The 23,387-nt window shown below is 38.3% G+C and overlaps 1 protein-coding gene across 2 annotated transcripts in view; it reads right to left on the reverse strand.

The window, feature by feature from the left end:
- Nucleotides 1-23,387, reverse strand: part of pepd (peptidase D) — a 152,805-nt gene that overhangs the window by 88,623 nt on the left and 40,795 nt on the right. For both annotated transcript variants that reach the window (XR_014030587.1, XM_081371953.1), the window contains exon 9: nucleotides 22,607-22,653. Coding sequence is in view for 1 of the 2 variants with exons in the window: in XM_081371953.1 (XP_081228079.1) it covers nucleotides 22,607-22,653 (47 nt within the window). In the remaining variant the exon portion in view is untranslated. The remainder of the gene's footprint in view (nucleotides 1-22,606; nucleotides 22,654-23,387) is intronic.

Consider the following 23,387-nt stretch of genomic DNA (forward strand, 5'->3'; position numbering starts at 1 on the left):
CGAGTAATGCCAACGCACCGCGAGAACTGCTATCCCATCATGCTCTGGTGTTTCGGGGAAGTTGGATTACATCACACACACAGAGTCGTCGCATTACACAGTCTCACCATCTGTGTTTCCTCTTAAATGAACAATCACACAGACGCTTTCACACGCGGCCCTGTGCGCTCCTCGACATCAGGACGGATCCGCCCAGGTTTATCTGCTCAAACCTGCTCTAAAAACACACAACAGAAGTCAAACACAGGTGTGGCGATGCATAATACACTCAGCCTGAACATGTGTAATGACTTTTGCTGACCCAAAAATTTATATTGCATCCTTATTTCACAGAAATGCTGGTAAATCCATCCTGACCCTCATGTGCTTCCAAACTCGCATGATTTTCTTCCCTAGAGACGCTTTTAAGACTGAATCAATGAAGCTGAACGGCGATGCATGCTGAGTTCACGCTTTAAAAAAGAGTTGCATGCTCCATATCTTCTCATATGATAACTTGGTGTAAAATATCTAATGCTTTAGTCTATAGCTAAACAAAAGGCTCAATGACAAACACCGTCACTCAATCCCATGATGCATTGCTGTCGGCACCCACACCAAGGGCAAACGCTCATCTTCATACTGACATCTCACTAAGACGTACATGTGCTTAAAAATGAAACCAAACGCCAGGAACGAGGCAGATGGTGCAGAGGATCAGGTCGGATAATCTAATCTCAGTTCAGTAAATCCTAATCAAATGCCGTGTTTGTGGCCGGTTAGAGTGACATTTCCCATCGGTAACCCGGGACAGCTGTTTGTTATCGCCTGGATTTGCATTTTTAGGACAAGCCGTGCTGTCCTTCGCTCAAATTTCATCTGGATTTATCCACGGTCAGTCTTATTTTCCGTCGAAGGGATTCAGAGATAAACCCAAACGTTTCAGCTGATTATGCAACTAAATCTCCACAGGATAATTAAAGCAGAACAGTGTTTCCATGTCATGCACACACCTGTCAATCAAACTCCGAACTTTTATTCATCAAGGACGCATTCAACTGATTAAAAGTGACAGTGTAAAGACGCTTATAATGTTACAAAAGATTTGATTTCAAATAAATGCGGTTCTTTTGAACTTTCTATTCATCAAAGAATTCGGAAAAATCACGATTTCCACCAAAATATGAACCGTTTTCAACACTGATAATAATCATAAATGTTTGTTGAGCATCAAATCCTCATATTAGAGTGATTTCTGAAGGATCATGTGACACTGAAGACTGGAGTAATGATGCTGAAAATTCAGCTTTGATCACAGGAATGAATTACATTTTACTGTATATTTACACTGAAAACAGTTAAATTGTAATGTCTCAATTTTTACTGCATTTTTGATCAAATAAATGTAATAACTTTCAAATTCATCATCCTCTCTCTCTCTCTTTCACTCTCTCTCTCTGACTCTCCCTCTCTCCCTTTCGCTCTCTCTCTCTCTGACGCTCTCTCTCTCCCTTTCGCTCTCTCTCTCTCTCTGACTCTCCCTCTCCCTCTCTGACACTCTCTCTCTCTCTCTCTCTCTCTTTCACTCTCTCTCTCTGACTCTCCCTCTCTCCCTTTCGCTCTCTCTCTCTCTGACTCTCTCTCTCTCTCTGACGCTCTCTCCCTCCCTTTCACTCTCTCTCTCTCTCTGACTCTCCCTCTCCCTCTCTGACTCTCTCTCTCTCTCTGACTTGCTCTCTCTCTCTCTCTCTCTCATTTTATTTTTTTATAAGGCACTGCAAAATGTGTAATCTGGAAAACAAGGAAAAATAAACTTCTAGGGCAGGATGCAATAAGTGTGGTTCCTATGTTTTAGGGTCTTGTGGCAGCTAGACTAAAAGTAGAGTTTGCCTACTATAAGTTGGTGGACTGTTAACCAAAGTTTGTAGAAATCTGGTGTGTTAATGAGGTATTGTGTACTTTATGTGAGAGAAATTAATTGGAGTTGACTTTTTAAATATACATGGAAAAAAAAAATGTTGGATGAAGTGTGAATAATTTGATTAAATTGTTATAATAAAGGTGTATTTAAATTCCCCCCCCCCCCCCCTCTCTCTCTCTCAGTAAATACAGTGGGCTAACGCTGTAATTAGCGGCTCCGGGGCACGTCTTCGTTTCACAGGAACTTAAATCACCCTTAAATACGTGCTTTAAAGGCCATTTTAACAAGACGTCTTTATGTTCACACAAACTGCAATTAAAGTAAATGAGGGATGGAGATTTAACGAGAGGTTATTGAACACACTGGCGCTAGCGTCTAAGATGACACGTGGACGAATTAATTGGAATAACGATTGAAAACGAAGCCAAGGTGCCGTCTAAGAATAACCTGATGATGCACTCGGAAATACGTACGGAAACTGAGTCTGACTTTAAAAGTCAAGATGAAACATTTATCACAACCACATTTTACTTGTAATGTCTTTCTGAATGAAACAAGATATTTAACGTGAAAAAAGCAGAGCAGGAATTGATTGGATAGTGAAACTGTAGTCTTACGTTCCAGAATGAGTCATGTGGTTGAAGGGGAGGGGCTTAAAAGTAGGAGGGATTAGTGATGTCACACGAAATGGAACGTTCTGTTCTAAATTTAAAATAGTTTACTCTGAACATTTCCTGCTTCTTGTTACCTAGCAACCAAATTTAAATCGCAAAATTGTAACAATCACAATTTAATCTATACCCTGGAGAAAAAAAATCCATAAAAGTCCCATCCTACATCAATTCACGATCACTGTTGTTATTGTTAACTAAAACTATTCAAATGTATGGTTATTCATTATTGTTTTTGGTAATTAAAATAAGGCTGAAATAAAACATGAAAAGAAAACGTAATTTAAAAAAAACTAACTGATTAATGTTTAAGTTCGGTAACATTTTACAATAATGTTTCATTAGTTAATGCACTAACTCATTTACTATATTTATTAATCTTTGTAAATGTTATTTAATAAAATATAACTGTTTACTGTTAGTTCATGTTCAGGTCCATTGAATAATAGATACAACTTATGATTTTAATAATGTTTTAGTAAATTTTGAAATTAACATTAACTAAGAATAAATGCTATTTTTCCATTGTTGTTAAAGTTAAAAACCTTGTTTTAAAAAGTAAAACTTGAAAATAAAAATTAATTAAAGCTATATATAGATCAATATATAGCTTTATATATCTTTATCATATCAAAATAACAAAAGCATTATTAGTTATTAAAAAAGTAAAATAAAATAAAAATAAAAACTGAAAATATTTAATAAAAGCTAGTAGTATAAAGTAGTATATACTGTAAATAATAAATAACACAATAACACTGTTCTGTTTCAGTCACAGATGTGTCAAATTATGGAAGTTTATCCAGTATTTTGTTTCTGGGATTTAACATTTTTTAATGGTAAATTGAATTATAAATTACAAATAAGATTAATTATAAATAATTAAACGTACATGATAATGATAATACACACACACACACACATATACATACATATATATATATATATATACACACATATATACATACATACATATATATATATATATATATATACAGTTGTTAGTTTCTGCCTTTATTTTATTACCAAATTATTTGTTTGTCTTCAACTCTTACTTTCTATATTTCAGAAGGTAGAAATAGGTTTGCAGATAATTTTAACAATACCATGACAAACTACTTTTATGCTGTGTAATTTAAAGCCTGTATGTGTGTGTGTGTCCTGAATCCCTCATTAGTGCTAACTCTGCAGAGCTCGGCTGAAGCTTTAGAACCAAAACTCAAGCGAATCTCTGGTTTTGTTTCCCCTGTTGACGCTCACAGAGACTCAGAGCGGCCGAGAAGCACCAGCAGGCATCATTAATGTGACCGAATCCCTGATCGATGAGATCTGAGTGCACACACACACACACACACACACACACACACACACACACACTCACTCAGAGAAATGAGAATCTCAGAAGCCGCATTAGCCTGAAGCCTCAGTAAATATGATCACAGGAGGTCATCTCTAACGCTCATCATAACGCCGCTCCACAGCTAATACTAACACTTCTTCATTATTTGCCATTATTATTCTATCCTTATTAAATCAGCATTAACCTACATTAAATGACTGTGTTAAATATTGGCAAGATTTGAGAAAGTACATATCAGCCTAAAACAATGACGACCAAATACTTACTGGACCAATACTATATGAAAGATGAAAGATTAAAGGGCCATTTAACCCTGGGTCATATTTAACCCAGGGTAAACAGAAATGTTCCTGTTTCATTTACCCAAGGATATCAATAAATCCACACTGTATATTCCTAAACCTTGGGTCTTATTTGCATATTTGCAGTGTCACTGTCATTGATTGGATGATAGAACACGACCTGTTTTATTATATACGCTGACGGTTACATTTATACTGAATAGACTATAAAGATAAGGATGAAATCTGTTCTTCACCCTAATTGTCGTGCTTTGTGACACCATTTGACATTTGTTCCCTCAAACGGCTGTTTATATACAACACGCCGTGTTTCTGTGACTGTCCAAATCATGCGAATATGAGCCACGTGATTGGCTGTCGGTTGCGAAGTTGTAACACACATCGTTTCACACGCTTGGCACCGCAAATATTCTTTACCAGGGGTTAAAAGCGGGGTTTAGAACGACAATAACCTAGGGTTAAAGGTTTAGTTCACCCAATTCTGCCAGTAATTACTCTCCCTCATGTTGTTCCAACCCTGTAAGACTTTCGTTCATCTTCAGAACACAAATGAAGATATTTTTGATTAAATCTGTGAGCTGTCTCACTCCTCCATAGGCTTCTGTGTAATTGAAACTTGCCGGCCCAGAAAGTTAGTAAAGACAATGTTTAAAATAGTCCCAGTGACTACAGTGGCTCAGCCTTAAGTTTATCAAGCGACGAGAATACTTTTTGTGTGCAAAAAAAAAAACTAAAAAAAAATAACGACTTTATTCAACTCTTCATTTTCTTCTGTGTTTCTTCTGGGTTGTACGTCAGAACGGAGGCTCACTATTGGCCAACATCACACACATGACCAGCGTCGGCCAATAGTGAGCCTCCGTTCTGCCTATATAAATATATATTTTTTTCTTCTCCTGTATAGGTTATTATCTGAATTAATCACTGAAAACAAGCACAAGAAGGTTAAGTTGTTGCAGAAAGTGTTTGAATAAATTGCTTGGATGATAAAGAATCAGATGTTTTGAGTTATTCCACGCACCCTCTGAAGTCGATTGAAGCCTTTTGTCAAGTTTGGGCAGATTTAGAAGATAAACATGGGCCATTTATATAACACGATGAAAAACAGGGGTTGCACATCCCCTTAGTCTTGAAAAGCGAAGACTTCTGGTTTGTTATCTTGATGATTTTGAACCTCTGACTCGAGTACAATAGCTCGACAAGAGCATCACAACAGCACAGGCCAGACGTGTGGATGACATGCCTCAGTTCAGAGATATCTAAAGGAGCAGTGTGTAATATTTAGGAGGATCTGTTGACAGAAATGCAATATCATAAACATAACTATGTTTTCAGTGGTGTATAAAGACCTTACATAATGAACCATTCTGTTTTTATTAGCTTAGAATGAGGCATTTCTCTCTTCACACACCGCGGGTCCGCTTACATCGACATGTTTCTACGGTGGCCCTGAGCGGACAAACGCGTTTCGTCACTGTTGTTCTTCGTGTAAAGAAGCGAGCTAAAGTCAGCGGATAAAACACTGACACAATGATGAACAAGTAACAATAATAAAGCGCAATAACCTAACACTTTACTGAATAATTAAGTAAACCTAATTTCTTAATTTATCTTTGTAAAGAAAGCTCATTGTTTAACTGGCTCCTCTCTGCTGTCTCAGACGACGACATCACTTCCTGTCGGCCACCGTAACTTCTGTTGGGTGCAGTTCGCAACCTCTCCACTAGATGCCGCTAAAAATCACACACTGCACCTTTAAAGGCTTGTGAAAAAGCCTGGTTTCTCCTGAAGACTCTGTGTGACATCGCACCGACATCAGAGCGCTTTATAATCAGGTTTTGAAGAGATGTTGAACCCGATCATGTTCTGGTCGAAACTTTCAGCCAAAATTTTGGAGCACTTTATTCAGTTACATAAAAAGTGAAACTCATGCATAAGCAATCCTATTATAAAACTTATATAATAAATCTAATTATAAAACTGCTGGATGCAATTGGAGGGGCATCTCTCAGCGAGAAGAGTTTTATCTGTGGCCCAGTGCATGAAGGACAGAAATCAAGTGGGAGGGAATCTCATGTGGGGACAGATATTTCTCTCTCTCTCTCTCTCTCTCTCTCTCTCTCTCTCTCTCTCTCTCTCTCTCTCTCTCTCTCTCTCTCTCTCTCTCTCTCTCTCTCTCTCTCTCTCTCTCTCTCTCTCTCTCTCTCTCGTCTTTCATCAGGAAAAAACATTGAAAATGAATGCAGCATGCACTCCGTTTCAGAGAGAAATAGATTTGAGGCTGGGAAGTCTCACATCATCCGAGTATTTTTAGAAGCATTTGAGGTGAGAATGAATTTACTCGAATGCAAAGGGATTTTTTTCTCTCAAACTATGCAGTAGGGTCTTGAAGTCATTATGCATCAAACGATTCATCAGTGCATGTTGTTCTAAAGAACTAAGTCTCTTATTGCAATATAACTATGCTATTTAATTGATACATACATAAATGATTCATAAATAAATAAATAAATACTCACCTAGGTTGACCATGCTATTAGCTAATGTTAATTTAATCTATTTTCTTTTTGACGGCTGTCGCAAACATTCATTGCAAAACATCAGTGATACTAAAAATACAGAGGGGATTCTGGGTAAAGCAATTTTGTTTATTCCACAGTTTCATCTAACCCAGAAAGTTTAATATCTCACAATGAAAACTGTCTGCAATCACAGGCTCATATCAAAAGCACATCAGGGCATAACGCTTCCTAAAAGTCACACATTTCCACATTACGGCGAGCCTGAAACTTAAAAGAGTTTTGAAATAAAAAATTCATCTTGTTCTGTGTGAGATTCCATCAGGGACCCCGACACGAGAATAAGAGGAAACTGACTCGGTATCAAGCAGGAAAGACACAGAGGATCATGTTGAAACGGTGCATTGCAAAATAGTGCAAATACTGAGTGAAACATGCCATTTTTAATAATATAATTAAAAAATATATATATTGTTTACTAAACCAATAAGGTCCCATTAATTTAGTGAGTTAATGCATTAACTAAAATTAACCAACACTCATCAACACATGTTTTGGAGTTTATTCTTCTTTGTTAATGTTAGTTAATAAAAATATAGCTGTTAATTTATGGTCCATTAAATAATGTTAACTAGTTTTTAATAATATATTGGTAAATGCTGAAATTAAAATGAACAAAGATTAATTCAAGGATTAAAGCGTTTTAGAATCGTTTATCATTGTTAATTCATGTTCATAAAGGGTTCCATCAAGTGCTTCATACAGTATATAGAACCTTAAAGGGTTCCATCAGGCACTTCATATGTAGAACCTTAAAGGGTTCCATCAGGCACTTCATATGTAGAACCTTAAAGGGTTCCATCAGGCACTTCATATGTAGAACCTTAAAGGGTTCCGTCAGGCGCTTCATATGTAGAACCTTAAAGGGTTCCTTCAGGCGGTTCACATATAGAACCTTAAAGGGTTCCATCAGGCGCTTAATATGTAGAACCTTAAAGGGTTTCTTCAGGCGGTTCATATATAGAACCTTAAAGGGTTCTGTCAGGAGGTTCATATGTAGAACCTTAAAGGGTTCCGTCAGGCACTTCATATGTAGAACCTTAAATGGTTCCGTCAGGCGGTTCATATCTAGAAACTTAAAGGGTTCCGTCAGGCACTTCATATGTAGAACGAAAGGGTTCCGTCAGGTGCTTCATATGTAGAACCCAAAAGGGTTCCGTCAGGCACTTCAAATGTAGAACCTTAAAGGGTTCCGTCAGGTGGTTCATATGTAGAACCTTAAAGGGTTCCGTCAGGCGGTTCATATGTAGAACCTTAAAGGGTTCCGTCAGGCACTTCAAATGTAGAACCTTAAAGGGTTCCGTCAGGCGCTTCATATCTAGAACCTTAAAGGGTTCCGTCAGGCGGTTCATATCTAGAGCCTTAAAGGATTCCGTCAGGTGGTTCATATCTAGAACCTCAAAGGGTTCCGTCAGGCACTTCATATGTAGAACCTTAAAGGGTTCCATCAGGCGGTTCATATGTAGAACCTTAAAGGGTTCCATCAGGCACTTCATATGTAGAACCTTAAAGGGTTCCATCAGGCGGTTCATATGTAGAACCTTAAAGGGTTCCGTCAGGTGGTTCATATCTAGAACCTCAAAGGGTTCCGTCAGGCACTTCATATCTAGAACCTCAAAGGGTTCCGTCAGGCGCTTCATATGTAGAACCTTAAAGGGTTCCATCAGGTGCTTCATATGTAGAACCTTAAAGGGTTCCGTCAGGCACTTCAAATGTAGAACCTTAAAGGGTTCCGTCAGGTGGTTCATATGTAGAACCTTAAAGGGTTCCGTAGAACCTTAACGGGTTCCGTAGAAACTTAAAGGTTTCAGTCAGGCACTTCATATGTAGAATATTAAAAGGTTCCATTAGACGCTTCATATGTAGAACCTTAAAGGATTCTGTCAGGCGCTTCATATGTAGAACCTTTTAGGGTTTTTATTCTTCTTTGTTAATGTTAGTTAATAAAAATATAGCTGTTAATTTATGGTCCATTAAATAATGTTAACTAGTTTTTAATAATATATTGGTAAATGCTGAAATTAAAATGAACAAAGATTAATTCAAGGATTAAAGCGTTTTAGAATCGTTTATCATTGTTAATTCATGTTCATAAAGGGTTCCATCAAGTGCTTCATACAGTATATAGAACCTTAAAGGGTTCCATCAGGCACTTCATATGTAGAACCTTAAAGGGTTCCATCAGGCACTTCATATGTAGAACCTTAAAGGGTTCCGTAGAAACTTAAAGGGTTCCGTCAGGCGGTTCATATCTAGAGCCTTAAAGGGTTCCGTCAGGTGGTTCATATCTAGAACCTCAAAGGGTTCCGTCAGGCACTTCATATCTAGAACCTCAAAGGGTTCCGTCAGGCGCTTCATATGTAGAACCTTAAAGGGTTCCATCAGGTGCTTCATATGTAGAACCTTAAAGGGTTCCGTCAGGCACTTCAAATGTAGAACCTTAAAGGGTTCCGTCAGGTGGTTCATATGTAGAACCTTAAAGGGTTCCGTAGAAACTTAAAGGTTTCAGTCAGGCACTTCATATGTAGAATATTAAAAGGTTCCGTTAGACGCTTCATATGTAGAACCTTAAAGGATTCTGTCAGGCGCTTCATATGTAGAACCTTTTAGGGGTTCTGTCATGCGATCATTTTATGGATTTAGTTTAAATTAATTATTTAAATTATTTTTTTATTTGTATTTTATTTTTTTAATTAAACAGCTCGTAAACATACTTTATCACTATAACATTTGAAATAAAAGACATTTCTCCTTATATAGAACCTTTTTGACATAAAGAGTTCTTTAAAATGGAATCAAGAGGAAGAATAGAACCCAATTGTACCTTTTTCTAAGAGGGACCCAAAAAGTTCTCTTTTTGGCAGCATAATAACTTTCGGGACAGCTGAAGACGTTCAGGATGATGGGAAAATAGAGCAGCGCAAATGATGACTTCTGTCTTTTTCTGCCCTGTGAATATATTCACAGTCATCATTTGCGCAGCTCGACTTTCCCATCAGCCCCTCTTATATCACACTACATATACAGCCGTGGCCCGTTATCTTCCCTCTGTGATGCAGCTCATATCAGGCGCTTTGAAGACACAGCCAGTGGCCATCGCAAGAGAGTCGTAATGAAATCTTCAAACTGATGCTAATTGCAGCAGTATCTGGAGTCTTGGCGAGGTTTGGAGAGAAACGAGGGAGAGAGAGAGAGCGAGAGAGAGAGAGAGAGAGAGAGAGAGAGAGAGAGCGAGAGAGAGAGATAGAGAGAGAGAGAGAGAGAGAGAGAGAGAGAGAGAGAGAGAGAGAGAGAGAGAGAGAGAGAGAGAGAGATTGCAGAACAATGAGCACCAAGGGATCATCAGGGACAAATGCCACAGCAGCGAGAAAAACCAAAACACAAATAACGGCAAACTTCATCTTTAGCATATTTATAACGCAAACCCACACATCTGTGCGTGATTATTCTTGTGCGGATTTAATTAAATCAATTAAGAGCCACGGTCGTGCTGATACACGAGGGGCGACCGGTCTTGACTAATGCACGTTATTAATTCAGACAATAAGGTCATGCCTTCGCATTTAATAAAGGCAAACTTGGAGAATTCACTCAGAGAGGAGCAGGGAATTGTGGGATAGATTTCAACGGCGTCTTTCATCCCGTATTCTCGGTTCCCCTGTCACCTGTGCTGCCTATTTATAAATTGTAACCATAACAACAGCCGTATTGCTTTACAAAATATCAGAGAATCCCTGTCAGAGAGCAGGACGCTTTGCCTCGGAAAGATGTTTACAACGTCTTCATCTCCATCTTAAAGGCAGAAATCATTAGATGAACAGAGGAAGAACAAAATAAATCAGGAGCATGTGACACTTTTACTTAATTTAGAGAACTCCCATGAAATCAAACCAAAAGAGGAGTGAAACCTTCAGAGATGCTGAGACGAGGAAGATAAAGAGGCACAGACACATCTGACAAAAAACGACTGGCTCTTTGTTTCACTTTCTAAACTTAAAAAAGCCTGTCATGCTTCCAGATGAAGCACCTGACAACATCCAAGACGCATTCGAACCGGATTACATGAGACGAAACCTTGCCACAAGAGACAAGACCCTAAAAACAATGAATTATGACAGTGAACACATTTGCATACACATGAAAACTGATTAATATTGGAATTTGGTTATATTCCAAAACAAATGCATTAAACTGACTGTAATAACCGACAAAAAACATTAAAACCTTTAATTTAACATATGCACTAACAATGTTATGGAGACAATTTAACATTAAAACATTTATGAAGATTTCTAACTGTATTTGTATGTGTTTCAATCTGTAAATGCATAAAATAATGCCTTTTTGCCATGTTCAATTAATGACAGTTTAAATAAGGGTATAATCATAATTAAAAATTGATAAAAAATATAAATGAAAAAATGCATCACACACACACACACAGTACATACTGTATATAATGATGATGTATAGTGATGGCTCTTTGCTGGAACGATCCAGCTTTGATTATAGACATAGGCCTCGTTTACAAGTACATGATTTTGAAAAACTTCGTTTGCACGTAAACTGAGAAAAACTGAATTTTATGCGACGTCACAGTATGCGACAGAACTTGCACCTGCGTCAAAAGTAATCTAAAGTTACATTTAACAGAAGCTCTCCCTCCTGGTCAGTCCATATGAATGATGATCCTGGCGCCATCTTTGTTCAAAAGAGAAAGAGGAAGTGATTCGTTGCTGTTGTTGCTATTTTCGGGATTTTAATTGGCTAACGTGGGCTTGATCTTCTCGTTACACTGCCACCTACAGGTTTGGCATGCTCTTGACGGCATATATACACAGGTTCATGTAAACAAACACTTTTCTGAAAACTGACAGGTGTGCACAATGTTATTTTTGAAAACGGAGAGGGTGAAATGTCCGTTTATGAAAATAGCTGTCCACGTGTAAACGTAGCCTTAATGTTCTTTATTTTCATCTCTTATCAGGACCAGGTGTTGGACTTATCTTCCAGTTCACGTTTTGATTAGTAAGTGCAGCGAGGGAAGCAGAGGCGGTTTCTTTTCACCATCGGGAGTTACATAAGATCTGCTCATGAGAACAGGTGCAGTCGGGGTGTTTCTGATTCCTCAGCTGCTCTACCTGTTCACTCTTTCTTTTCTTTTCATTAATATGCATTTTTATAAATATCTTTGGTGAATGTGAACCATTTAGATTTTTTTTTTTTGCTGGTTGTTTCAGTGCTTCCAATACTGGAATGAATGAAGGCCTATTCAATCTAAACCCTTAAAAATTAAATGATTTGGTTATGGGCCTTAAAGGGTTAGTTCACCCAAAAATGAAAATTCTGTCAGTAATTACTCACCCTCATGTTGTTCCAACCATGTAAGTCTTTCGTTCATCTTCGGAACACAAATTAAGATATTTTTGATGAAATCTGACAGAATTTTGACTCCTCCATAGGCTTCCAGTGTGACCGAAACTCACCGGCCCAGAATAGTTATTAAAACATCGTTAAAATAGTCCAAGTAACTACAGTGGCACTACATTAAGTTTATCATGCGACGAGAATACTTTTTGTGCGCAAAAACAAACAAAAATAACGACTTTATTCCACTTTTCATTTCCTTCTCTCTGGGCCTCTTAGTGTTTTTGCGCTGCGCGTCTGTGTTGCACGTCATCACGCAACACACACATGACCGGCGTCGGCCAATAGTGAGCCTACGTGGTGACGTGTAACACAGACGGGCTGCGCAAAAACACTACGCGAACCAACTAGAGGTCCAGAGAGAAGGAAATGAATAGTGGAATAAAGTCGTTATTTTTGTTTGTTTTTGCGCACAAAAAGTATTCTCGTCGCTTGATATAATTAAGATTGAGCCACTGGAGTCATTTGGACTATATTAACGATCTCTTTAATAACTTTTCTGGGCCATCAAGTTTCGGTCACACTGGAAGCCTATGGAGGAGTGAAACATGGCTCAGATTTCATCAAAAATATCTTAATTTGTGTTCCGAAGATGAACGAAGGTCTTACGCGGTTGGAACAACATGAGGGTGAGTAATTACTGACAGAATTTTCATTTTTGGGTGAACTAACCCTTTAACACTCACTGAGTCCGATCGACTCTGGTATTAGACACAATGTTAAACAGACCCGGGACCCTAAGTAATAGACTGGGACCCGACCCGGACCCGGCTGACCATTTAAAATATAGACCCGAACCCGTACAGGTCCCGGTCGGATCCCGGGTCATCGGGTGCTCGGTGTAGACCTCTACTCTGAGCTGAGTGAGTGAGTAGAGGCGGGGCTCATTTGCATATTCATAGAACCACGCATACTAAATGAGGCAAGGGTGTCGAGTTACATTCATGCTATTTTAAGGCATGAATCAATTTTTTCAAGGACAAAAAGGTTTAAATATGTCATTTTGGTGATCTAAGATGAGTTTCAAGGGATCAAATGATTGACTACAGGAGGACTTTCAATATCAAAAACTAAATATTTCAAACATATGCTATTTTTATGCTTTAGAACAGTCAAAAAAGTGACATACAGCACCTTTCAACACATTTCTTTTATGTTCCACAGAAACTCATACAGGAGGGAAGAGCAAAAAAGGTGAGCAAATGACAGAATTTTAACGTTTGGGTAAACTATCCCTTTAATGAGAAGATAATGTGCATGCAAATGTGGTCACCCATAAATAATTCATAAACTCTTATTCCAAATTCCCTAGTTTCTCTCAAAGAGACAGTTCTTCCTTAACAAAGTCCTCCCAAACAGGGAGGATCGAACTCATCGAGGGCCAAGTGAAGGAAATAGAGTGAGAAGAATCTACTTTGCTTGTGCAACGGCAGGTAATGGAAAGAGAGAGCGTGAAAGTGGACCGCTGTCATACGGAGCTAACAAGCGTTTAGCTGACAATGGGTTAAAGCCAAAGGTTTGACGTCTCTCAACTTTCCCGGCCCACAGATACTTTAGTTGGACTAATTGCTCTCCGAGGGACCAATCCTGCGGTCAGACCCCGCTGAACACGGCACAGTGCATGCTGGGTAACTTTCACCTCTCCAAAACACGGATCCATACCAGAAATATTCACAGTTTTGGGCTAAATATTACGAGCGCTCCCCGTGATCACAGCAGCTGAGCTCATTCTTAATCCTGTTATTTTCCAGGAGAGATGAAAAACGATGTCTCAAGTCTCACGACACAAATTAAATCTCATAATCCCAAATATTTCAAACACCCCGGATTAAAGGGAGATGAAGAACTACAAAACATGTCAAACCAAATGAAAATCGCATTTAAAATATGGCAAAACGAAAGTAGATTTTTACATTTTACGCATGAAATGTGAGGGGATGCTTCACCATCTTAGATCGGATCTCCAGACTCTTTACAAGATCCCATCGTAAGTATTGTCGGGACTGATTCAGAACTGCAAGTCTTGTCTGATACAAAACTGTATTAACTAAAAGTCTTCTATTAGCCTGAGAGGTTGACAGTGGAAACCAAGAAAGAGCAGAAAGCAGGAGACGAAGTGATTTATAGATTAATCTTCATCTGAATTTCATCCTTACTTTGTAAGGACTTCGTCCTGTACCAAATCTGATCTACAAATCCAACAAGTGTTATTATATCAAAGCAAAAGCAATGGAAAATTACTTATTCTCCTCATATTCTCCATTGTTGCGGCTCCTCTCTTCCCAGTCTGTCAGTAACGCCCTGTTTACTTCCTGTCTCTATGAAGCCCCTCCTTCTGAAAAGCACACTGTGCTCTGATTGGTAAGCTGAAGCAGTGTGTTGTGATTGGTCGAGCACTTCCAGCTTGTTTGGGAAATGTCCCGCCCCTTCCCATAACCGCCAGTTTAACACACTACTAACTAACTCCACCAGGCCCCGCCCCTTTATTCTACTCATGAATTATTTAAATGAGGAATATTGTGACGTGTTCTTTCCGGGAAGAAACTCATGGAGGCGTTTCAGGAGTTTAGAAACACTAATATAGAGAATAACTGGAGCTTTGCAGAGATTTTTCATGCTCAAACAGCAACATTACACACTAAAGAAAGATAAACATATGATTAATGAATAAGAAATTAACAGATTTATGGTTGCCCTCTCTTAAAGCAACACACATTTTGCTGCTGAGAATCCCATGATTCTTCAACCAGTGTTTGAAACCTCTGTTTCGCCACATTGACTGCAAATCTGCGTGAACTTTGACCCGCTGTCATCTGTAAACTTTCAGTTCTTCATGGTTTTAAACCTCATGACACAGCGAACACACCATCGCCTCGGCGTGAAGAAAACCTCCACTTCATTTCTCTCACCTTTGAATATCTTCATCATCCGCTGCCCGGGGACAAGGCTAAGTTTGAGTTTCATTTTTACCACGTTCATTATTTGCTCTTGAAAATGTCCGCAAGACACGAGGAACAAAAAAAAACAGTCCTCGAGGAACAAAGGCAAACTTCAGAACAACACATGAAGTTAAGAGAGACATTCGTCAGCCTGCGGCTAAGAGAGGAAGCATGAATCATAAATTGGAGAAAGCTAGTCTTGTTTCTGCTCCTAACGCTCACGTTTCTCCAACTTTAGCGCTCCGTGACCGAATACAAATGCAGCATCTGTAAAAATTAAAAGAATAAATTAAGAATAAGTCAACATTTCTTTACTTCCGTTCTTCTGTGCAAGACAAAAGGAGAAACTACGGATCGTCAGTGGTGCTCAGATATGGCATGTCAAGACACGTCACGGCTAGTTTGATGACTTGCAACCGATGATGTTCGACATCACTGACGTCCAACCGGGTCCGACGTGTTTTGACACGCCATATTTGAATTGAACATTGTCAGTCATTTGGTCTTAGGGTTTGGTGCAACATGATGGCACAACAGACAACAGTGTTCATTTTTCTTTTGTCTTGACAGTCTGAGACGTCAGCAAACTTTCAAAGGAGCCTCAATATGATTGAAAAGACAAAACAACTAAAAATCAATATATTTCTTAATTTAATTCATACAAATCAACCACTGTTTTTGCATGTAAAGAACCAGGATACCTTGAAAACCTGGATATATGAGGAAGCCTCATTTGAAAAGTGTCATTTAAGTCATGTTATATATATTCTGCAGCAGCTTCCAATATTAAGTTGAGAAAACTAAACAACCGAGAGAAATATATGTCTACGACCTCAGATTTAACGCTTTATCTGTACATCAGTTGGGGGAATAACATAATCTCGGTCACGATAGAGAAAGCTATGCAAAACTTACATGTACAAAAGTAACAGTGAAGACTTCAATGTAAACACAGCTTTTGTGTCTTTATAAGCTTTTCCATATACTGGCCCTGATAATCATCACACATACTGACCACTTCCTCCATTTCTGTAAATCCGTTTTTATGAATGAATGACTCTCTCAGCCGTTGCTCAATAGTTTTCTTCATCAACAGCACTTGCACCCCCTGCTGGTGAGGAAGGCTAACAGCTATGGAGATCATCAATCGGCAATCTACTGATATTCCTGCCGTTCCCGGATGCCAAATGTTTAATTTTCTGTCGAATTTAAACCACTGAATTTGTAAAGTGAAATAAAATGGACCGAAAATTGCCTGTCGAATATTATAGGTTGTATTTTTAAACAGAATGAAAATTTTGGAAATGAAACTAACTAGTTGCTTAACAGCATGCATATTACTAGGATATTGGCTGCTTATAAAGCACATATTAATGCCTTATTCTGCAAGACCATATTCAGTAACACTTTATTTTGATAGTCCACTGTAGACATTCTACTAACTTTAAAGGTATAGCGGAGGATCTTTCCGAATTTTAGATAAGAACCGCCCTCTCCACTTTTTGAAAAAATGCACATGCGCAACACTCTACCTGCTCCCGAGAGGGAACGCCTATTAAACGTGTGCGAGGTTCTCCTCGTGCACGCTCTGTTTACAAGTTGCTGTCGGCATGGCTCATACAAGATTACTTTCCAAAAGAAGATTTGCACTTTTTCTCCAAATAGCATGCCAAACTTTACCTGTCGAGTAGAAACTTCGCGACTGAGGCATCAGTGGGAAGCCCAACCTGTGTTTTCCGCGCACGCCATCGTGTGAAACAATCTCCCAAAAACACTCTGATCTTGTTTCTCTCTTCTGAGGCCTTTCTCTTCTTCTCATACAGTTCGTACAAACTTTTTCTCTTCTTCTCGCGACCCTCAGACATTTTCAAAGGACCCGGTGAAACGGCGAGCTTCAATGAATGGCTGAGCTCTAGCTCACCACACATAAACACCTGAAAGTGCGCATGCGCAGAAAGCGAAAACTAAAAGACGAGCACGTACGACGGCCTTACGTAAACATATCACCAGAATGATTGACACTTAGGTGGACCAATAGTTTACACTACCCACCCGGAAAAAGAAAATCCTCCGCTATACCTTTAAGTATCTTTGCAACTACATGTAAAATAACTGTGATTAGAGTATTAGTAGACATTTCTTAATATCTGCTAGCTCTTTATTTTGATGCTCCCCAACAGATATTCTACAGAAAGTAACTTGACAAATACAAGCCAACTTAATCTATTAACCCAAACACCTAACTATAACCTAACACTCTACTAATACTCTAATGAGAGTTAGATAACATTGAGCCGCAAAGTTACTTATAGTTAGTAGAATGTCTAAAGTCAACTATCGAAATAAAGTGGAACCCCATATTCTACATCCCTTAATCACTCAATACCTAAACCTAACAACGACCTTACTAACTATTAATAAGCAGTCATTAGGAGTTTATTGAGGCAATAGTTAATAGTTAGTTAATAGCGAGAATTGGACCCCTAACTAAAATGTGACCCTATATATATATATATATATTATTTTTTGTGATTTTGTCTAAAGAAATATGAAGTAAACATGTGAATAGATCAATATTTCCCCATATGTGCTCACTGATGGATGTTAGTAATCACAAACAAACCGGAGCAGATGCAAATTAACATGTAAATGAAATATCAATAACTATAGACTGATTTTGCCCTCCTGACAAAATTTGGAAATTTTTTCACCGTAACAACCCCCCCCCCCACACACACACAAATACACTGAAACTAGAGTCCTAAATCTTTCTAATGACACACATTTTGTAAAGATTAATTAAGAACGTCACAGTAACAGTGAATGAGCAACAACAATCATCTTTGGCTGTCAACGGTCTTCCAGGGAACAGTCATGTAGAAACTAGGATTTGGTTTTGAAACACATGTTCGTCTGGAGGGAGAGCTTTGAACACTCGAGGACAATGAGGAGCCTTGGAGTCAAAAGGAATGGGATTCACCGCTTGAAGACGAAGGAAATCGATTGCTAGCTATCCTCTCATGTTTCTCATGTGTTCAGTAAACGCATGTTCTCCAAACGTCCTCGACACAAGATGAAAACGCCTATGACATCAGCGTGCATTTCATTATTGAAGCATCCCACCGCACACATGCACGATTCAGAGGAGCTAAGAGATGAATAATTAAGTTTCCAGCATTGTGCAGCGGTGAGAGGCTCTGCAACTAAACTCAATTTAAATCGATTCTGTGTCTCAAATCCTGGATGGTTTTTCCCACGGGAAGCAGCCGCCACTAATGCACATTCAGTGTGAGGAAGAGATTCTCAGTGTTTTAATCGGGAGGTTTGGCACTAACAAACAAAACACACTAAAAACACAGAAACGCAAATCAGGATGTGTTGCATCCTAAACAGGGATTTCAAGTAATTAGCAGAGTGTTGTCACGGCAAGCACCGCTCACACTGTCCACTGAAAATGCAGTATTAATCTAATATTTAATGTATATCGTTTCTACATTTACTCATTGGCCAAGAAGTGATGCTGTGCTGTTAAACATCAACTAAAACTGAAATCTCTTCATTTCTAGAAAGCAATTTTGCGGCAGATTTCGGTGTCATTCCCACTGAGGGGCATCAGCTGCTTCGTTTAATAAGTAATTACAAATGTAATGAAGCAAAAATGAGTGTTAAAAATGAGCATCTATGCTGTGATGCATGATAAAATGTGATGCATGAAAAAAAAAAAGGCAGCATCCAAAAATCGCACATTTCTCTAATATATAGTAGCTGAAAAAAAAAAAAAAAAAAGAGGTGAAGCGACGCAACTGACACTGGAAGGTCACATGATAATGACAAGATGGCGAATGCAGTACGTCCAGATTACATTCATACTACACACACTCATACTTTTGAAGTAATTTGTGACCCTGGATCACGTCACCAGTCTCGAGTCGCACGGGTTTATCTGTGGCAATAGCCAACAATACATTGTATGGGTCAAAATTATAGATTTTTCTTTTATGCCAAAAATCATTAGGATATTAAGTAAAGATATTTTGTAAATTTCCTACCGTAAATATATAAAATATTAATTTTTGTGAGTTGATGCAGCACGATCGTGAACATAAATGCACAACTTTAAAGGAGATTTTCTCAATGTTTCGATTTTTTTGCACCCTCAGATTCCAGATTTACAATAGTTGTATCTCAGCCAAATATTGCCCTATCCTAACAAACCATACATCAATTGAAAGCATATTTATTCAGCTTTCATATGATGTATACATCTTAATTTCATAAAATTGACCCATGTGACTGGTTTTGTGGTCCAGGGTCACATTTCTTATTCAAGATAAGTACCTACTCAAGAGAGTACGTGATTTGGACGCAGCCACCGTCTATGCTGTCATTTATATGTTATTTTATGCCGTCTATTTATAAGTTTGTTAACTGCAAGATGTGTGTTTTGGTCATTCTGACTGCTTGACGGAAAGAGAGAGAGAGAAAAAAAAGACAAATATTTCTGTAATATTCTTTAACCAACCGGACAGCAAGCAAGCACTAACAATACCACTGTAACCAATCAATCACAACATTAAAAATGATTGTTTTGTGGATGTTCGTTTAAATTATGTTGCATGTTATGTTCTTCAAACAACAATAAATATGGCATAATTTCAGTTTTGCTCCATCCAGATGTAAAAACTACTGAATAATCTAAATACAGCACAGTTTCGGGTCAGTAAGTTTTGCTTTTCTTGAAAGAAGTTTGTTGTATTCATCAAGGATGCATTAAACTGATCAAAAGTGACAGTAAATACATTCATAATGTAAAAAACAAATAAATGCTGTTCTTTTGAACTTTCTATTTATCAGAGAATCCTGAAAAATAAAATGCATCACAGTTTCTACAAGAATTTGAAGCAGCACAACTGTTTTCAACATTGATAATAATCATAAATGTCTCTTGATCATCAAATCATCATATTAGAGTGATTTCTGAAGGATCATGTGACACTGAAGACTGGAGTAATGATGCTGAACATTCAGCTTTGATCACAGGAATAAATTACACTTTAATATATATTCACATAGAAAACAGCGTTTTTAAATAAATAAAGTTTCACATTTTCGACTGTCTTTGATCAAATTAAAACACCCTTGTTGAGTAGAAGAGCCTTCATTCAAAAACATGTATAAAAAAAAAAGGTTCACACTTGAGACACTTGTTTGCAAACTTTTACGAAACAAGCCAAGACCACTTGCAGAAAAAAAAGTCCATCAATGTTTCCCCTCACTTGAGCTCATCCCTAGTGTGTGTGCGAGTAACACTGACCGCTGTGAGTCACGACCTTGCCTGCGGGTCTGTCCTGTTATAACACACACACACACACACACACACACACACACACACACACACACACACACACACACACACACACACACACACACACACACACACACACACACACACACACACACACACACACCTGTTCGCCCCAATATCTCTCATTACGTCCAGTCATCAGTGAGTCACTGGCCTCTAATGGCCTAATGCGACTGTGTGACACACAACGAGGCTCAAAGCATCTCTCACATTAATAACCCTCATGATCCCTGCAGGAAACTGACATTCACAGCCAAAAAAAAGAAAGTTAGGAGGAAAGTGAACGGAAATTGGCTTCTCCTGAGAGATGAATGGAGTGATGTCACGAGAGAAGGTCACTTCCCAGCATGCACTTGTGTGTCCAGAGCTGAAAGCTGATTAGAGGAAGTAGATCTTGCATCACAATCTCTGAAGGTCTGGAGAAAGCCACTGTTGCACGAACCCGTTCGAGACCTTCGGACGCTTCTTTAGAGGACAAGCGGAGGGAGTCGGCCTTATCTTACGGTTCTCGACCGGAAGATTCTGAGGGAAAATCCCTGTAAAAAAAGCTGCAGCTTATCAGAGCTTTTGTTTGGAGAGGAGAGAGCGGGTCGACTGGTCTTATCAGACACAAAACACTATCACAGCAAGAAGATCAACACTTCATACAGATAACACTGCAAACTGCAGTGTGGAGGAGGACTAAAGCTAAACTACACGATGTGGTTACATTTATGAATGAAAATACAGTCAAATGTTAAATATTATTAGAATTTAAAACAGCTGTTTTCTATGTGAATATATAGTAAAATGTAATGTATTCCTGTGATCAAAGCTGAATGTTCAGCATCATTAGTCCAGTCTTCAGTGTCACATGATCCTTCAGAAATCACTCTAATGTGATGATTTGATGCTTAAGAAACATTTATGATTATTATCAGTGTTGAAAACAGTTGTGCTGCTTCATATTTTCTTTGATGAATATAAAGTTCAAAACAACAGCATTTAATGGAAATAGAATCTTTTGTAACATTATAAATGTCTTTACTGTCACTTTAGATCAATTTAATGTGTCATTGATGAATAAAAGTATTAACAAACAAATCTCACGCCCCCGAAGACGATCTATTTTTGCAATCAGAACAGTATTTACATAGATTAACTTATATGACACTCTTAAACAGATCAACAGCAGCAATAAACAAAAAAAATTCACTACAAAAATATAACAAAATATCAAACTCAAATTAATCTCACATTAATTATTTGCACAAAAAATAACTATTAAAACAAAAACAATCAAATCAACCTGGTTGATTTCAATGAGGCGGGATGTTGAGTTTCCAAAACAACATGATGATATACTGACACAAAACAAATTATGTTTTCGGAGGTTAAAGAGGACCTATATGCCCTTTTATTACTTATTACTCTTGATGTTGTTTCTGTGCTCTACTAGAACAGGTTTTCCTGCTTGAATGTTGATTATTCTCTTCATATTCTCCATTGTTGCGGCTCCTCTCTTCCCAGTCTGTCAGTAACACTCTTTTTACTTCCTGTCTCTATGAAGCCCCTCCTTCTGAAAAGCACACTGTGCTCTGATTGGTCGGCTGGAGCAGTGTGTTGTGATTGGCCGAGCACTTCAAGTGTGTTTGGGAAATGTCCCGCCCCTTTCCATAACCGGCAGTTTAACACACTACTAACTAACTCAACCAGGCCCCGCCCCTTTATTCTGCTCATGAATTATTTAAATGAGGAATATTGTGATGTGTTCGTTCCTGGAAGAAACTCAAGACTACAATGGAGGCGTTTCAGGAGTTCAGAAACACTGACACTGATATAGAGAAGAACTTTTTCATGTTCAAACACTAAAAAGCACTAAAACTCCCTAAGAAAAACTTTGATGGTAAAGCAGACATTTTGTTCTCAGTGGAAACATAGACTGGTTCTGACAGTCAGTTCACAGAAAAAAAGGGGTGTGAGTTTCTTCATTAGGGCTTCACTTCAGGAAAAGATTTAATCATGCAATCTGAGACACTGGCAGCTCAATCAATCAATTAATCAATCGATCAATCAATACTCACCTCTCCATCTCATACTCTTTCAGGCCCGGCTTCACACGTTTCATCACCTGCAAGGAAACAGATATAACAGAGCTTTATAAAACATTCAATTATACATCCATCTCCATCATCACACTGAGGGATTCCCTTTCCCCTCTCCAGATCCAGTCTAATAATCTCGATGAACTCTCGCAACGAGAGCCGCAAAATGGCTCTGAAAATGACCAGCAATTGCCTTCAAATTACAGAAGGACTCATCCATTTGATGAGATAACAGTCATTTCCAGCGCGGCGGAGAGGAACGAGCGCGAGTGTGTGTCGAGGGCGGATTAGAGGGGCTGTTTGATGATTGCAGGTTAGGAAGCTTTTATTTTAATCGGGAGTCTGAGTCACAGCAGCACTGAAGGATCCCCGGGAGAATGTGGAGATCAGGTTGTTTCAAATAATGGTGGAGTGTTGGGTGACACAGGCAATATGATACTTATAGGAATAAAGAATATGCAAAAAGAAGAAGAATAGCTTTCAGCTAGGATGCATTCAACTGTTTAAGTGACTAAAGAGATTTATAATGTTACAGAAGATTGTATTTCAAATAAATGAAATGAGTTCTCTGTTCTTTTGAAAAAATTCAGAAAAAATAAAATGCATCAACAGTCTGTATATAAATAACCTGAAGCAAAGTTTTCAACTTTGATAATCATAAATGTTTTTTGAGCAGTAAATCAAGTCTGCATAATTTCATTTTTGTTCCATCAAGATATGAATAATCGAAATCTTGCTCAAAAGTTTGAGGTCAGTAAGT

The sequence above is a fragment of the Scardinius erythrophthalmus genome, assembly GCF_964197995.2.
Source record: "Scardinius erythrophthalmus genome assembly, chromosome: 8".
Lineage (NCBI taxonomy): Eukaryota > Metazoa > Chordata > Actinopteri > Cypriniformes > Leuciscidae > Scardinius > Scardinius erythrophthalmus.